At 36.9% G+C, this 14,721-nt stretch overlaps 1 protein-coding gene across 1 annotated transcript; it reads right to left on the bottom strand.

The window, feature by feature from the left end:
- Positions 1-3,733: 3,733 nt before the first annotated feature.
- Positions 3,734-14,037, bottom strand: LOC140160642 (uncharacterized). The gene is made up of 5 exons (XM_072183899.1): positions 13,902-14,037; positions 7,285-7,440; positions 6,324-6,452; positions 5,236-5,373; positions 3,734-4,222 (listed from the first exon to the last, which is right to left on the bottom strand). The coding sequence occupies exons 1-5, from the start codon at positions 13,902-13,904 to the stop codon at positions 4,133-4,135; spliced, it is 516 nt and encodes a 171-aa protein (XP_072040000.1). The 5' UTR covers positions 13,905-14,037; the 3' UTR covers positions 3,734-4,132.
- Between the last annotated feature and the right edge of the window lie 684 nt (positions 14,038-14,721).

Below are 14,721 nucleotides of genomic sequence, written 5' to 3'. Positions count from 1 at the left end.
CTGCATTTCCCCCCTCTAATTTATTTTTCCTTCCCTTCTTTTTTGGTTTTGGTGGGCGGTCTTAGAGGTGCCTGGCACCTGTTCGCTCCAGCCATTCACTGGACTTTTAAAACAAATGTTCCTTTCATAATATTGTGTAATTTTTGATGTAACTTATGTGCAATATTATATATTTCTTGTAATTCTGTGCCAGTGATAAAGTGTAATAAATAAATAAATAAATAAATAAATATCAATTCAAAAGCTTTTTCACCGAATCCCATCCACGTTTTTAATGGGACAGAGGCCCCATGTCCCCTGGTACGCGGGCCCGTGTCACGGGAGAAATTGCCCAAGGTTGTTAAAAGTGACAAAAATTTCGCAAAATTGTGCTAAATTGCGCAAAGTTGCCATTTGACTTTGCCATTTTTTTTGCAATTATGTGCAACTTTGCATTAACCTCAAGTAATTTTTATGCAACTTCATGAAAAGTTTACACAACTTTGCGTAACATTGCAAAATTGCATTAACAGGTCGGGCAATTTTAAATTGATCTATACTTTGATCAGCTCGTAATCACTAATCAGCGGGCCTTATAACATCACAGATTAATATCAAAATATTTTATTTTGAGAATGTTCTTGTGACATCTCACCAGAATTCAAGTCCTAAACTTTGTCTACTTTCTTTAACACACAAAATATAGACCAGAGACAGGTCAACTAATAGCACTCTTAATGTGGGTCTACTTTTCGGCGTAGTGGTAAAAGCCTAACATTTCCCGCCTATTACGAGCTGATCAAACTATAGGTAAACAAACACACAAACATTATAAGTTAGCATTATCATCATTGTTATTTATTATATACATGACAATGATACAATGTACATGAACAGATAATTGTACAGGCTCAAAAAGCTTCATCTGGACTGATAGTTACATGTATAATTTGGCTATGAAATTCAATCCAAGTACAATAATTATTTCTTAGTTTTTTAGTTCATTATACTCCCAAATGCAGCCTCTAGGCAATATTGGAAGTCTTCTGGTACCTAGAGGGCACAGTGAAAGTACATAGTTGATCCCTAGGTAATCACAGATGAATCTGTTACAGTACATTCCTACATACACAGCGGTAGTACCACAGTGCAGTTAGGTCCATTTTCCCCAATCTTTAATCCCCTCCCAGTCAAAATAAGAAATCTGTGAATTCCCACTACTGCCGACATTGTACTTGTCTTTTAATTGACATCATGTTTTCTAAGGTACAATTACCAAATAGGATGCAATTTGCTAGACTTGAGTCCAGTCCTCGTGTACAGAGTTTAGGGTTGGGGTAGGGCAGTCTTGTGATAAGACTTAGACTAGTAGAGTTGCACCCTATTCGGCAATCACTCCTTTTCTAAATATACATCAGCTGTGAAAACAACAATACAAAGCTGATAATTTACAAGTCAATATATACATAACATCTTGCTATTCTACACATATAATTATTTTCACTTTTTTTTTGGTTTATGGACATACATGGGTCACAGAATGGGAGAGAGGTTGGTACAATTACTGAACTGTGCATCAAAAAAATGGGAGTCGGTGAAAGGAGGAATGCTGAGAGTGAAATCGTTGACAGAGTGCAACACTATCGTAAGTGCAGTAGAATGCAATAGCTGCCATTTGCAACATTTCAATAAATGTACTTACTTTTAACCAATAACAGTAGAAAAAAACACCCAACTACATGTAAAGGTGATATCTTGGGGTTAGTTTAGTGGTCATCAGGAAAGTATACAGAACATCAACAATTTCCAATGAACATGATGAGGGGATTATGCTGCAAACAATAGGTATTTTACAAAAGGCAGCTATTACATTCCACTGCACTTACGATAGTGTTGCACTCTGCCGACGAAATATCTTGTCACTTTCCTTCTTTATATTTTTATTGCCATCTACTTGTTTGAGCTCTACTTGTAACCCCTTCAAAACAAATGTTTGTTATAACATCAGGAAGCTTTCAAAAGAAGTACAAAGGTTTTTACTGATATTCCTTACACATGACAGTGACAAGACGGAGCAAGAAATCCTCTCAATTCGTCTACACCAGTGGAAAGTACAGTGATTCCTTGCCCATGTGTGTTAACAATGGATTGGATTGCGATGGAAGAGGTTCATCAGGCCTGTAAATTAATCACCATTCTGTGTATTGGTATTTTAATAAAGAGCTCTAACCATAGCACCTTGCTGTAACTGACAGGTTCACTGCTGCTCTTTGTTGGGGTATCAGAAAGTAAAACCGAGAAACAAAAGTTAGAAAACTACTGCTCATCGTCGTTGTGGTCTGCATCTTCATCACATATAGCCAGTAACCAAGCTAGAAATTGAGATTTGCCCAATGGCTCTCAGTAATTTGACCTCAAAAACAATGCAATCAGCATCTCATTTGGAATACATTGAGTTAAAGTTTGTAATGCTAAGACCATCATTTACCAATTTGATTTACTAAAAAGTTCAATCCTTCTTTTAGCACCTGCAATTATAATTTAAGATCTTTCAAAGGTATTTATTGGCCTACTAAGTATTCCAGTTGAAATCCATACACCCCCGTGGACGATATGACGTTAATCTTCCACACAGGGCGTTTCAAATGGGAGTTCTCTGAATGGGTGACTTAATTTGAAATCTACACCCCCTGTGTGGAAGATTAAGGTCATGTCTAGTGGGTGTATGGATTTCAACTGGAATAGCACATTTTGCCTGTCCTAAAAAGCACAAACAATTAACTACCTGTCTAAATGACAGGTGGCAATCTTTGACCGGTGACCTTTGACACTGGTTATCAGGGCTCAAAATATTTGTTTTTTATTACGAGGGCTATATTGAACAGATTGCATGAAAAATAGCCCTTGTGTGTAATTTTCCCCATTGACAAATCTTTTCACAGAGTTGTTTTGTTATTATCAGGGATGTAAGTAAGCCTGAAGAAAAAACCCTGAAAATTGGGGGAAAATGCTGTAAATTCGGGCTAAAAAGCCCCAAAACGGGTTTAAAATAAAAGAAACCTGAATTCTGTAAAATCCTGAAAACTTACATCCCTGTATTATGTTTTAGGGTGGTGCAGAATTGCCATTAGTTCCCATATATTTTGAGCCCTGTTGCTTTGAGCACAGCACTGACATTGGCCTTTTAAGTTTCAACACAGATTCAACATTTTGAAAAGCTTGAAAACATAATGCTGCAGAGTGTAAGTTAGTTTGATATATATTTTAACAAAGTTACATACAAGTAATACACATTGAACAAAACCCTGTAAAGTATTTGTTTACAAAATTCTACATTATTCTCATTTCTGGGAACTTTTTGATACTAAATTAAAGGTTAATTGGTTGTTACTTTACGTTAACGTTAATCTGAATAGGCAATAGTTTAATACTAAGGCCATTTTGAAACTTCTAATATTTCTCCTCATTTTCTTAAAATCGAAACAAATTGCATAATCTAGGGGTTTCCTGAACTGAGGTAGAAATTCAATTGAATGAACGCAATGTGCCATTTTAGATGCATACTTGATTCCATGTGTCTGCTGTGTCCCACAACCTCCTTGTGGGTGCTCCGCATGTCATGGTTGAGTGACAAGAATGCTGGCATTCCCTATGCTGTGTTCATTCAATTGGATTTCCAAGTATAGGTCCATCGTGCTCCGTAAACATAAAATATTATCAACTACAGAGTCTTTGGTACCTATTACTAATATCAGGCTGTTACCAAACATTGCAGCACTCTTGTCATTCCCATTTTTGTTTTAGCAGTTATCACCCTGTTCATGTACAGCATTGAATTGTACTACATGTATCCTTTAGCTTGTAATGCCCAGGATTTTTCAAAATGTAGTATAACTCGACTTGGATTTTCCTATGTTCTTGGCCCCTTTTGAAGCTCCAACACATTTCAAACGACCAACCGACAATAGTCCTTAATGGTCAATACACTATATATTACATTTACAAACTGACCAACAGTACTGGAATGTACGAGCCCAACTGAAATTCTAGAGATGGACAGGATCAGATCAGTAGCAGCATGAACTGAAGGGCATTGGGTTTAAACACATACATGTGACAATCATGTGGAATGCAAATAATAATTACAGTTCTATCAGTATAGACTTGTCTTCTTCATTATTCTTAGGAACTCTCCTTCGTTGATTTCACCATCACCGTCTCTGTCTGCCTCATCAATCATTTCCTAGGAACAAAACAAAAGAAACGAGTATGGAATAAGAACAGTAATTGTAAAATATGCATCATAAATGTACAGTCCTGATATAATCAGGGAAAATTTCTTGTGCATAATTAATTTCATTAATATTCATGCCCATTTAATTGGCAACAAGATGCAGAAAATTCCATCAAAATCTTAAATTTTTTCATACATCTTCACACCGCTGTGTGTGACCTTGAACACCACCATTACATGATAGTTCCCATATCTGGCACAACTTTGGTTGCAAACATAATGTAAAACACAAGGTTCATAAAAAAATAATATTATTTTCATGATTCATATTTGAATTTGACTTGAACAATGTTTCAATGAAAATCAACTTTTTTTTTGTTTCTCTTTCCCATTTTTTTCTGTTCCTTATCATTTTCAAAGCCCGATATCAGTGGCGTAGCCAGTGGGTGGGCCAGGGGGGCCGGTGCCCCCCCGTAGACGGAAGGCGTTTGGTGAAAAAAATTGGGTTAACAATAGACTATTTTTTACCCAAAAGGGGAAAATTATAAAAAAAAAATGATGAAAAATTGTGAATGAAATTGAATTTTACATAAAAATTTTGTGTTTTATGTTGGTACCGCCTATAATCCTTCTTTTTTTTTTTTTGCTTCACTTTTTCACACCATGCAAAAAAAAAAAATTGGGTCAACAAATCACAAAAAATATTTCTGTCGGTACATTTACAAGTTGTGCCCCCTCGGTTCCAAAATCCTGGCTACGCCACTGCCCGATATCACTATTCCAATTGAATGGCTCAGTTTAAAAAACAGCCCACAGCACATTTTGGAAATTAAAAAAACAGAACTTTTGTAAGCTAGCTTTTCAATATTACAAATTCACTCCCTCTAATGTTGATTTCACAATTTGTTCCACATTTGCGTTGATGGACCGAGCCATGCAATTCATAGCTGCAACAACCTGGCAACAAGGGTAGGTAAACAGTACATTTTATTTTTGTTGATAAAATTATACCCTCATTTTACCTGTAATTCTTCATCTGTAAGATTCTCTCCCAGCTCCTTGGCAACTCTTTTGAGATTCTTAAATGATATCTTCCCCGTCTCATCATCGTCAAATAATCTGAAGGCCTTGAGGATTTCTTCTTTGGAATCCTTTTCACTCTGTAGTTGAAAAAGAAATAATCCTTAGTACTGTGTAATGGAGATGTCTTGGATTTAGCTGCATGATGAAATGCTCATTTGATGCAGTTTGCTCTTCCGGGCAATGACAATTTAAACAAAATATTTAAACAATCATCCCTAAATAGAGATGACACACTTGAATCTCAGGACTACAAAATAATTAGTATACCGCTCTATTAGGCCCCAAAAAAAAGAGAGTTTGCTTGTCCTCCACAAATCTTTTAAAATTGGGTCGGCCGGTCAGGATTTTTTTTAAAGGTCATAGCCAAAACATGACTGTATGCCTTTAATTAGCTTAATAAATAGCCCAAATAGTTGTGAATTGGGATATTTCCCTACTGTATACCATTACCACTTAGAAGTGTGTAGAAACCATAAAAAACTTTTCAGGATGTCAAAAATGCTGAAAGAAAAAAAACTTTTTCTGGAATTTCCAAAATTAGGGTCGGTATTCATTTGTAAATTAACAAAAAAACTGAATTTCTAGACGTCGGTCGGTGGAGGACAAGCAAACAATCTTTTTTGGGGGGGGCCTTAGTGTAATAGTCCATTAAGCCCCCCTGCGACAGTAGTGTCTGCCCATCATACACGCAAGATCAAAGACAGTGCATCTGTGGCTCACGCTGCGGCGCGAAGTGACTGCTTCCTATAGATACACCGCCTTTGATCGCGTGTGTAATGATCAGGCAATCTGACTAAGTAATAATTCACATGTAGTATTGCAATAGTGTAAATCTAACAGGCTGCAAGCAGCCAATCCTATGCTATACTTTATAGTTATACTTCCTAGCTATAGACTGACATTCAATCATTTATACAGGAAAACATTTTCTCCAATTTCTTAAATAAAATCTGGGTCGTTCGGGCCCGTAGAACAAGTGTTTTTTTCCATCAACTAACCACACAAAGTTACATTTTGTCTGTCTTACCATTTTTGACGTCATCATTGTGAGGAATTCGTTAAAATCTATCGTCCCTGAGCCGTCCTTGTCTATGTCTTGAATCATCTTCTTGATCTCTTCTTTCTTTGGTTCAAATCCCAATGCCCTCATTGCAACCTGGTAACAAACATTTTAGAGAGGAATGCAAATATAAAGCGATCAACAATGAATTAAAAAGTAGAACTTGTAGTACACTGTGTGAAAGTAATGATACTTGGGATTGTTTTACCTGTACCTTGTGCAAGAACTTGGAATCATCGTTCTTTTGTACTACTCGGAGAGCGTAATTCGTCTGCATACTGATTTGTTGGATATACATACCTAGACAAAATACAATACTTTGTAACCCATCAACAAAGACTATGAGCTATTTAAGGATTCTATAGAAATAGGTAAAAGACTATAGGTTAAATGGTGTCTGACTCCCGCTATCAAATGAGAAACATGTCGTACATCGGACAATATTGAGGTACCTATGAATACGACCTTCACACACATTTTATACTGTAACTCAGAATACAATTTGCCAACTTGCAAACTTGTCTGTTGGGCAACATTAGACTAGTGTACAACACTCAACATTTTTTATTCTATTTAATGTTTACCATCAGGGCTGTCAACTCTCACGCATTGACCGTGAGTCTCACGCATTGGGTCACTTTCTCACGGTCTCACGCCAAGGTAGTATAATCTCACGCCTAGGTAGTAAACCTCACGCAAAAAGCTGGAAAATTAGTAAAATCTCACGCATCGTCATGAATAATTTGCTGCTCCTACCCCCCCCTTTTCACATTCTCGGCGCCGAATAATCATGGTACAAAATGAACATTGGATTCGGCAAATCCCGGTACGCCTCTGTCTCACGCAAAAAAAAAACAAAAAGTTGACAGCCCTGTTTACCATCTTGGTATTATAATTTATCATTCCTGATTCTTGTTACTAAATTTACCTTGAGTTCTTTGGCATCTATTGTACCGGTTCCATCCGTGTCAAATAAATCAAAAGCTTCTCGGATTTCCTGCTTTTGTTCTTCTGTTAGTTCCGGTTTAGGTCCTGTCTTTTTCCTTTGTACACCTCCCAGTGATGACTTGGTATATCTGGTAGTCTACCATTGAACAATAACAAACAAACAAATAAACAAACGAATGTAAAATGATAAGTACAATTCTGACAATTCAGTAGACTGCATCAGAATACTACACAATGTTCAGTTTGTAAATTGGTAAATTAGTTGTAAACTACTTTTGTTTTAGCAACAACAGTTTGGGTCAAGTGGGAGGTTATCAATATCAACTGAGAACAACATTACTGGAAATTCTGGAAAAGCATGGAACATACCTGGGTGATACCAGGGTCATTTCCACTGCACAAAAATAAATTGTTCAGTTGGCCCAAAAGTTGAAAATATATATAGAAATGAAGGGATTCTAACAAAAAATAAACCACTTTTTGACAAATATTGCCATTTTGGAATTATGAACATAATGAAAATCTGCGAGATTACAATGCACTACACATGGCATAAATTGCAGTTTATCATACTCGGCAGTCCACGCTTTTTAATGCCTGCGGCTGCTGGTTCGAAATTCTGAAAATTGGTGAAAGCATGGGGGTTTAAACAATTTGGGTGAAAAGCGTGGAATGATATAAAGCGTGGGATTAAAATAAATAGCGTGTGGCTTCTTCCAACTTACAGTATATTTTTATTGAATGATAAAATAATCATAGTTCCAAGAAAAGTCGCCAAAACTCGCACACCATGTCGCAAGATAAAATTCCATTTGATGCAGGCTAGCGCTTGTTTACGAGTGTCCAGCGCAATGTACACAATATCCTCCCCGGAAGTGATATATGCAAATGTCCGATTTTCCATGACGTGTTATTTTTCTTTACATTGATCGTATATGAGTGACGTCATTATCATGCATAATTGATTGAGCGAAGAACTCGGAAGAAGTAGGATATACCGTAGAATTCCGTCTAGAAGCATATATGCTTCTAAACGAGGTTTTTTTAAACGAAAGATATGAAAGGCCAATACCATTCTCAAAAACATTGCAATAGCTTGGTCTTACAAATATACATGTTTGTACAGCCGCCTTTATCAGTAATATAGTTGTTCAAACTCCAAATAACGTTTTTGTTGAGAGTGTCTGCCTCTTGTCTCTTGTGTCAAAAAAACCTCGTTTAGAGGCATATTATGCTTGTAGACGGAATTTTACGGTAGTCGCTGAACACAGCGCATGTCAAGTTTCATGACAAGAACAACATTTGAACGCCATAAAAGTACAGTTACGGTATTCATTAAAATGCTTATTATACAGTACAGTAGTAGTTTTTTACATATAATTTGCATTGTTCACGTAATGTATCAACTTAATGGGGAGAACAACATCGGACTCACACATGTGAAATAGGTGCAGAATTGGCGCGACTTGATTTACTTGAACCAAATAACGTGTGGCCGTCAATGTTTACAAATAGTGGAAAAAGCAATAAGTGGTGGGTCAAGAATTTTCAGTATAAAGGGTGCCTCAGTAAAAAGCATGGGGGTCAGGAATTTTCAGTATAAAGGGTGCCTCAATAAAAAGGGTGGGGGTAAAACAAAAAGGGTGAGAGTCAAACTCCACTGCCGAGTATGTTTATTACTATCAGTGAACGGACATTGCAAATGCGTGCTAACTAGGCAGTGCACAAAATTGAATCAACTGCTTGTCATTGGAAGCTTTAAAGCTGTAAAGCCCCGTATCCATAGGCTGTTCCCTTAGTGGCGTGTGCCCTTGTTCCGTGTTCACTTGTTCCCATGTGACCTGCCACACAGACAACCTATGGATACGGCCACTAAGCAAAACAAAGGTTCGTTGTCTGTGTGGCAGGTCACATGGGAACAAGTGAACACGGAACAAGGGCACACGCCACAAGGGAACAGCCTATGGATACGGGGCCTAAGGGGAGACACATTCGTCCACACCCGAATTTGAGATTTACTTATGAACACTAAGATATGTATCTTGTGCACAGAATTAAAATCAGAGAACCAGGACTCGTCCGCCATCTTGATACAGGCATAGAGCAAAAATTGGGGGTATTCGGTTTCCCTCGGAATGCGCTCGAGGCATTCGTTGTCATACACGCGCGACATGGATGATGGGCGCATTTGAGAGACGCACTTGATGCGACCTGCACGCGAGTACCAAGACGCTTCAGATGAGACGCAGAATTGTTTTCGTTCGTCTCCGAGCACCGTCGGCAAGGACCCGAATACCCCCAATTTTCTCCCCATAGCTGACGACTCGATTGTACGTGGCGGTATAGGGAGTCCCGGTTCTCCTTCTCTAATTCTGTGATCTTGTGTCATCTACGGCATCTCGTGTAACAATTGTTCTTCCCAGTATGTGGGTGAAACCGAAAGACCCTTAGTAAAGCGACTTCGCAGAACATAAAGGCCGTCTTCCCCTGTGGGGCGCACTTGAACTCAGAAGGGCATGATTTCAGTTCGGATAATGTCAAAGTATTGGACTCAGACTCACGATGGCTTCAAAGAGGCATTAAGGAAGCCTACTTTATAGCTGCCTTGGACCCCGATTTCAACCAGGACAAAGGGAGACATGTGCTACCCAGCGTCTACAAGCCGACCATCATGTCATGTGACCCCGGGTTACCCCGTGGGTCACATGACTAGGTGTTTACCGCTCTACCTCACTTTCTGATGAAATCCCATGTGGGATGAAAAATCAAGTAAGTCAAATATTTGTTGAGAGAACTGTTTAAAATCTCTGTTTATCACTAAGATGTATTCTTTAATTGAAATTGATAAAATACAACTTGTTAATTAATATTTCCTCGTATTGCACTCTTTTCAACTCTAAAAAGTCACATGTCTCAAGACATCTTAGCAAATTGGCGGGAAAAAATGAGTCAAGATGCACGAATACAAAAAATTGTGATCACGTGAGCGATTCGAAACGTGTCATGCGGTGCAACTCTGCGCGTATGTCCAGTGCAGTATGTTGTTAACTCAAATGCAAATGGCTAACTCCATGAAGTTGGGGCACAAAGTGTGACATAAGGGTCAAAATTTCAAAATGACTTAATTCTAAATGTAATGTGTGTTTTAGTTACTTCAACTATCATACTTCAACAAAAAAGTGATCTTTTTACATTGGAAAGTACAGAATTTCTGTGGAAGTGCTTTGTTGTTCAGTAGTCGAGGCAAATATCACGATGCTACATGGACACCATTTTATACTAGCTCTCTCTATTTTAAACATACTGTCCATAACATGTCTTAATAAAATACTTTTATGATGTCCTACCATGGCAAATTCGCATAATATTACCAATTACACTATCTTAAATCAGAAACAAAAGTTATGAGGCATCAAAAATGAAGGATGACAGGTAAATCTATTCAAAATTATGTTTGATTTCTTTTTTATCTAAAATTCACAAGGAATATATTTGCAGCTACCTAGGATGGTTCAGAAAGTATTAGATTCACAGCTGGTAGTTTATTTTAAAACTAGAAGTAAAAAAAAACTTGCCTTTGTTGCAAAAATTCGACATAATTCTACCGATGCTACTTGGACACCGTGTCCTGTAGAATCGGTAGGATTGTGAGTTTTGCACAAGAAGTAATCATACTTTGTGGTAAAGTTATTTAAAAATTATATTTGGGCCTACGGACATTAAAAGTTGTAGAAAAAATAAAACAAGGATACCTAAAAACTGGTGAATACATAAAACTGACAAAACTGTGTCCCGATGCTACATGGACACCGTGTCTGATAGTGCATAAAAATTTGTATTGAACACATAAATATTTTACAATGTTTGCCTGCCCTCAAAAGTTAATATGTTTAGTTGTTTGTCATCTAGTTTCAAAATATAAGAAGAAATTACATAAATTTTAACTGTTTGTTTCCCAATGCTATACTTTGATCACGATGCTACATCCCGATGCTACATGGACACCGCACCATTTTTTCAAAATATTTACTCTTTGGTAAAATGGCAGCTCCTCAAATCAAGTTCCCTTGAAAACCCCTACCCAGTCACATCTTAAAATAAGTCCATTCATGTCAGTATGTGTACTGACCTTGCTGTAAGCAAGTATAATGGTTTGAAATCTCCCGATGCTACACGTGGACACCACGGTGACATTTTCTCATGAAATTTTAAAACGACTGAGAGCTTAGGCACAAATGCTGGTCAAATTTCCTATAAACACGTTTACATCAATAAAAACACAAAACAAATTGATTTGAATGATACATGTATGTGCTGTGGGTGAGCTGTTATACCGATGCTACACTTATTTTTCTGGACAGCGCGTGTAGCATCGGGAAGCTCATTTTTGACATCCCATAAATTTTAATTGACTGGTTTCTGTTTTGTTTAAATGTACTTTTTAGTTACTACCAACATTAATTCATGTAATATTATGTAAAACTGTGACTGTTTGATGTTACAATTGAAATTATTTGTATTCCGATACTTGCTTTTTCTATGTCACGCTTTTTTGCCCTAAAAAGTGCTGGACACCAACCACTTAATGGCCCGTAAAAATAAAAATATAATAGGTACAATTTTCAAGTAACTTTTACATGAAAGTTAAACTTCATATCTATTTAGAAAATATCAACTGAGGAGAAAAGGTTCATATAAGAAATATTAAACTGCATTTATACTATAAAATTCTCCCAATTTGTAATGTGTCCCAACTTCATGGAATAAGCCAAATGGATTTTATATTATAAAGCAAGATCAACAAAATTTTGGGATGCGGCTGAATTCTTTGAGCCACCCCGCGGATAGTCTTGCCAGCAAGACTTCAGTCTTTATCATAAACATAATGACATCTACGGACCTAGAGTGGTTACAGTTACTGGAACTACCCCGCGGATGAATCTTATCTGAATGATGATGTCATAGCTTCATTCTTTTGTTTTTTGCTGATACTAGGCTATCATCAACATAGAAATCACTGATGTTAATTGTTATGGTTGAGTGGCAATTACTTTAAAACATGTAAAATAAACAAACAGATATTCCGGCGATCCTGACTTTTAGACCACCCGAGCTATATAAGGTACAAATTGCAAATTTATCATATTAAACTTTCGCAACAAGGTTAAACATGTTTTCAACTGTGCAAACATACCTTTTATTCCATCGAACAAGCTTTATTTTGTTCCAAAATTCATGTTTTTATGGCTATTTTTGACGTAAAAGAGCTGGTAACAAAACCGGCGATGCCAGCTCCGAAGTTTTCGCGTAGCACAAGCGCTTGATGTACATGTACGCTCGTTTTGACGGTAATTTACGCTAGCGTATCATGCATTTTCAAGCGCGTTTGACATCGTTTTACTGCATGACACAATTCTGCATTTATTCAAGATGGCGAATTTCTCGAAAAACGTAATGTATTTTACCCTGTAATTTCCCTCATTACTCAAAGCCCTGCCCTCTTTCACAATATTTTAGCTTCTTGGATATCATCGGAAACATAGATTAGTAATATTAGGTAAGTCACTATTTTTAAAGATTTTTTAGATGATTTTTACGATGAAAAAATTGATGTTTAAGACTCTTATCAAAAATTGGTTTTAGCTTGTTAAAAAACGGGTAAAAAATCGTTTTTAGCTTGTTGGATATTTTTGCTTAATAGTTTAAAGCTTGACTCCTAAAAAAAGTCCTTAGATGAAACTTTTAGTTTAAGCTTGTTCGAATATTAAACCTTGATGAAATAGTAATATTTAAGCCCTATATAGCTCGGGTGGTCTAAAAGTCAGGATCGTCCCGAATGGAGGCATGACGATCTGCATGGTTTACTTCGCTCGGGCCCCATTGGAAATAAGTTTACACATTTGCAGCTAGACTTTATGGGTTATCCTGGCATTTTGGCTTTTTGGTGTCTTAAAACTTTGCTTGTATCCATGTATTTCATGTATGCTAAATCTGTGCGATTGATTATGATTATATTTAGTGTTCTTGTCGATTTGTATTTTTGCCGAATAAAAATTACCTGACCTAATATGTCATGTGACAAAAACAAGAGAAATCAATCCGCTTTCGTAACCCTGTTTTCGCGATGGTGATTCGGCGATTCAAAATGGCCGACCGTCATCACAGGTCGCCAATAGCCAGTATTTCCGGGTGAGTGATACGACCGAAGTCATCGATGTGTGCGTGCCTATAAATCATGAAATATGAATGAATGAACATGTAAATGGGCAGCTAAAGCGATCGAAATAAACCACACAGATACGCCGGATGCGAGTTGTTAATCAACGGTGAAACCAGTGGGGTGAAACATGATAGAATCCCTAAGTCAACAATTACAAAAATCCGTCATTGTACAATCATCATGATCATGTCAACATGATTATGATTACATTACAATCATGACATTGAAATGTGAATTGTGATTGTGAATGCAGGCACACGTCCGCAGCGCAGGGCAGCAGCTTGTTGTAAAAGGGTTTAACGACTTCTGAAATAAACAAAACAAAATACCGGAGCAGTTAAGCATATCAACTTCTACCAATACGAATATTAGATTACCATTTTGGTTTAGTAATAGCTGCAATTGTTACAATACAAATAAATGAAAATCTCCGTTGCTCGGTCCACTGTTTTGCTTCGAAACGATCCCGTCGATCCGCCAGTAGTGTTTCTATTTTTTAAAAGACATGTTTTCCTTCTCAAATCATCTTTATTTTAATTTGAATCAACTTTGATTCCAAAAATATCTTGCAAAATTACTTGTTAAATTATAGAATATGCATCAAAAGAAATCTCACGTAATAGTTTGGAAGTTTTAGTTTAATACTAATGATCATGTTTTACATTAACAAATTCTGCAAAACTTGGTGATAAAAACACATCAAAACCAGTTGTGGATGAGAGCACAATTTTCATTGGTAGAAAGGGAACTTATTCGCGTGCAATATGAATCATAATTCTGACAACAATACTGTAATTCATGTCAATTCTATATAAGACTGATAATTATTCAATGTAAAGAATACTTTAAGTCTGAAATTAATTGGTGTGTGTAGCCCGTTTTTTTTATTATGCGTTTTCTAGGATCAATTACACGGGCTCGATTTAGTTCCATTGACCAATGAAATTATTCCTTTTATAGAGCACAGCGCGCTATTATTTGCTCAATTACCAAATGCAAAAAGCGTTAATTGAGGGCGCTATTGCAGTTCGCTTTGCGGCCAGCCCTACGGCATGCAGCTCGCCAACTTAAAATCTAAAGTTGGCTCTTTTTTAGAGAGATCTATGTGTCAAATATGCGAGAAAATACCATAATGCTACTTGAGTCAAACAAAATATCAACAGTTTGATACTTGATAGTGTAAAATGGCAAATAAAA

This window comes from Amphiura filiformis, chromosome 9, assembly GCF_039555335.1.
Source record: "Amphiura filiformis chromosome 9, Afil_fr2py, whole genome shotgun sequence".
Taxonomy (NCBI): domain Eukaryota; kingdom Metazoa; phylum Echinodermata; class Ophiuroidea; order Amphilepidida; family Amphiuridae; genus Amphiura; species Amphiura filiformis.
This window is presented reverse-complemented; position numbering and strand designations above follow the sequence as displayed.

Coding starts and splice junctions, on each gene's coding strand:
- LOC140160642 (XM_072183899.1), bottom strand. Junction 5,374..6,323: donor CAATGATGACGTCAAAAATG/GTAAGACAGACA, acceptor TTTCAACTACAG/AGTGAAAAGGATTCCAAAGA. Junction 4,223..5,235: donor TTACAGATGAAGAATTACAG/GTAAAATGAGGG, acceptor TTTTGTTCCTAG/GAAATGATTGATGAGGCAGA.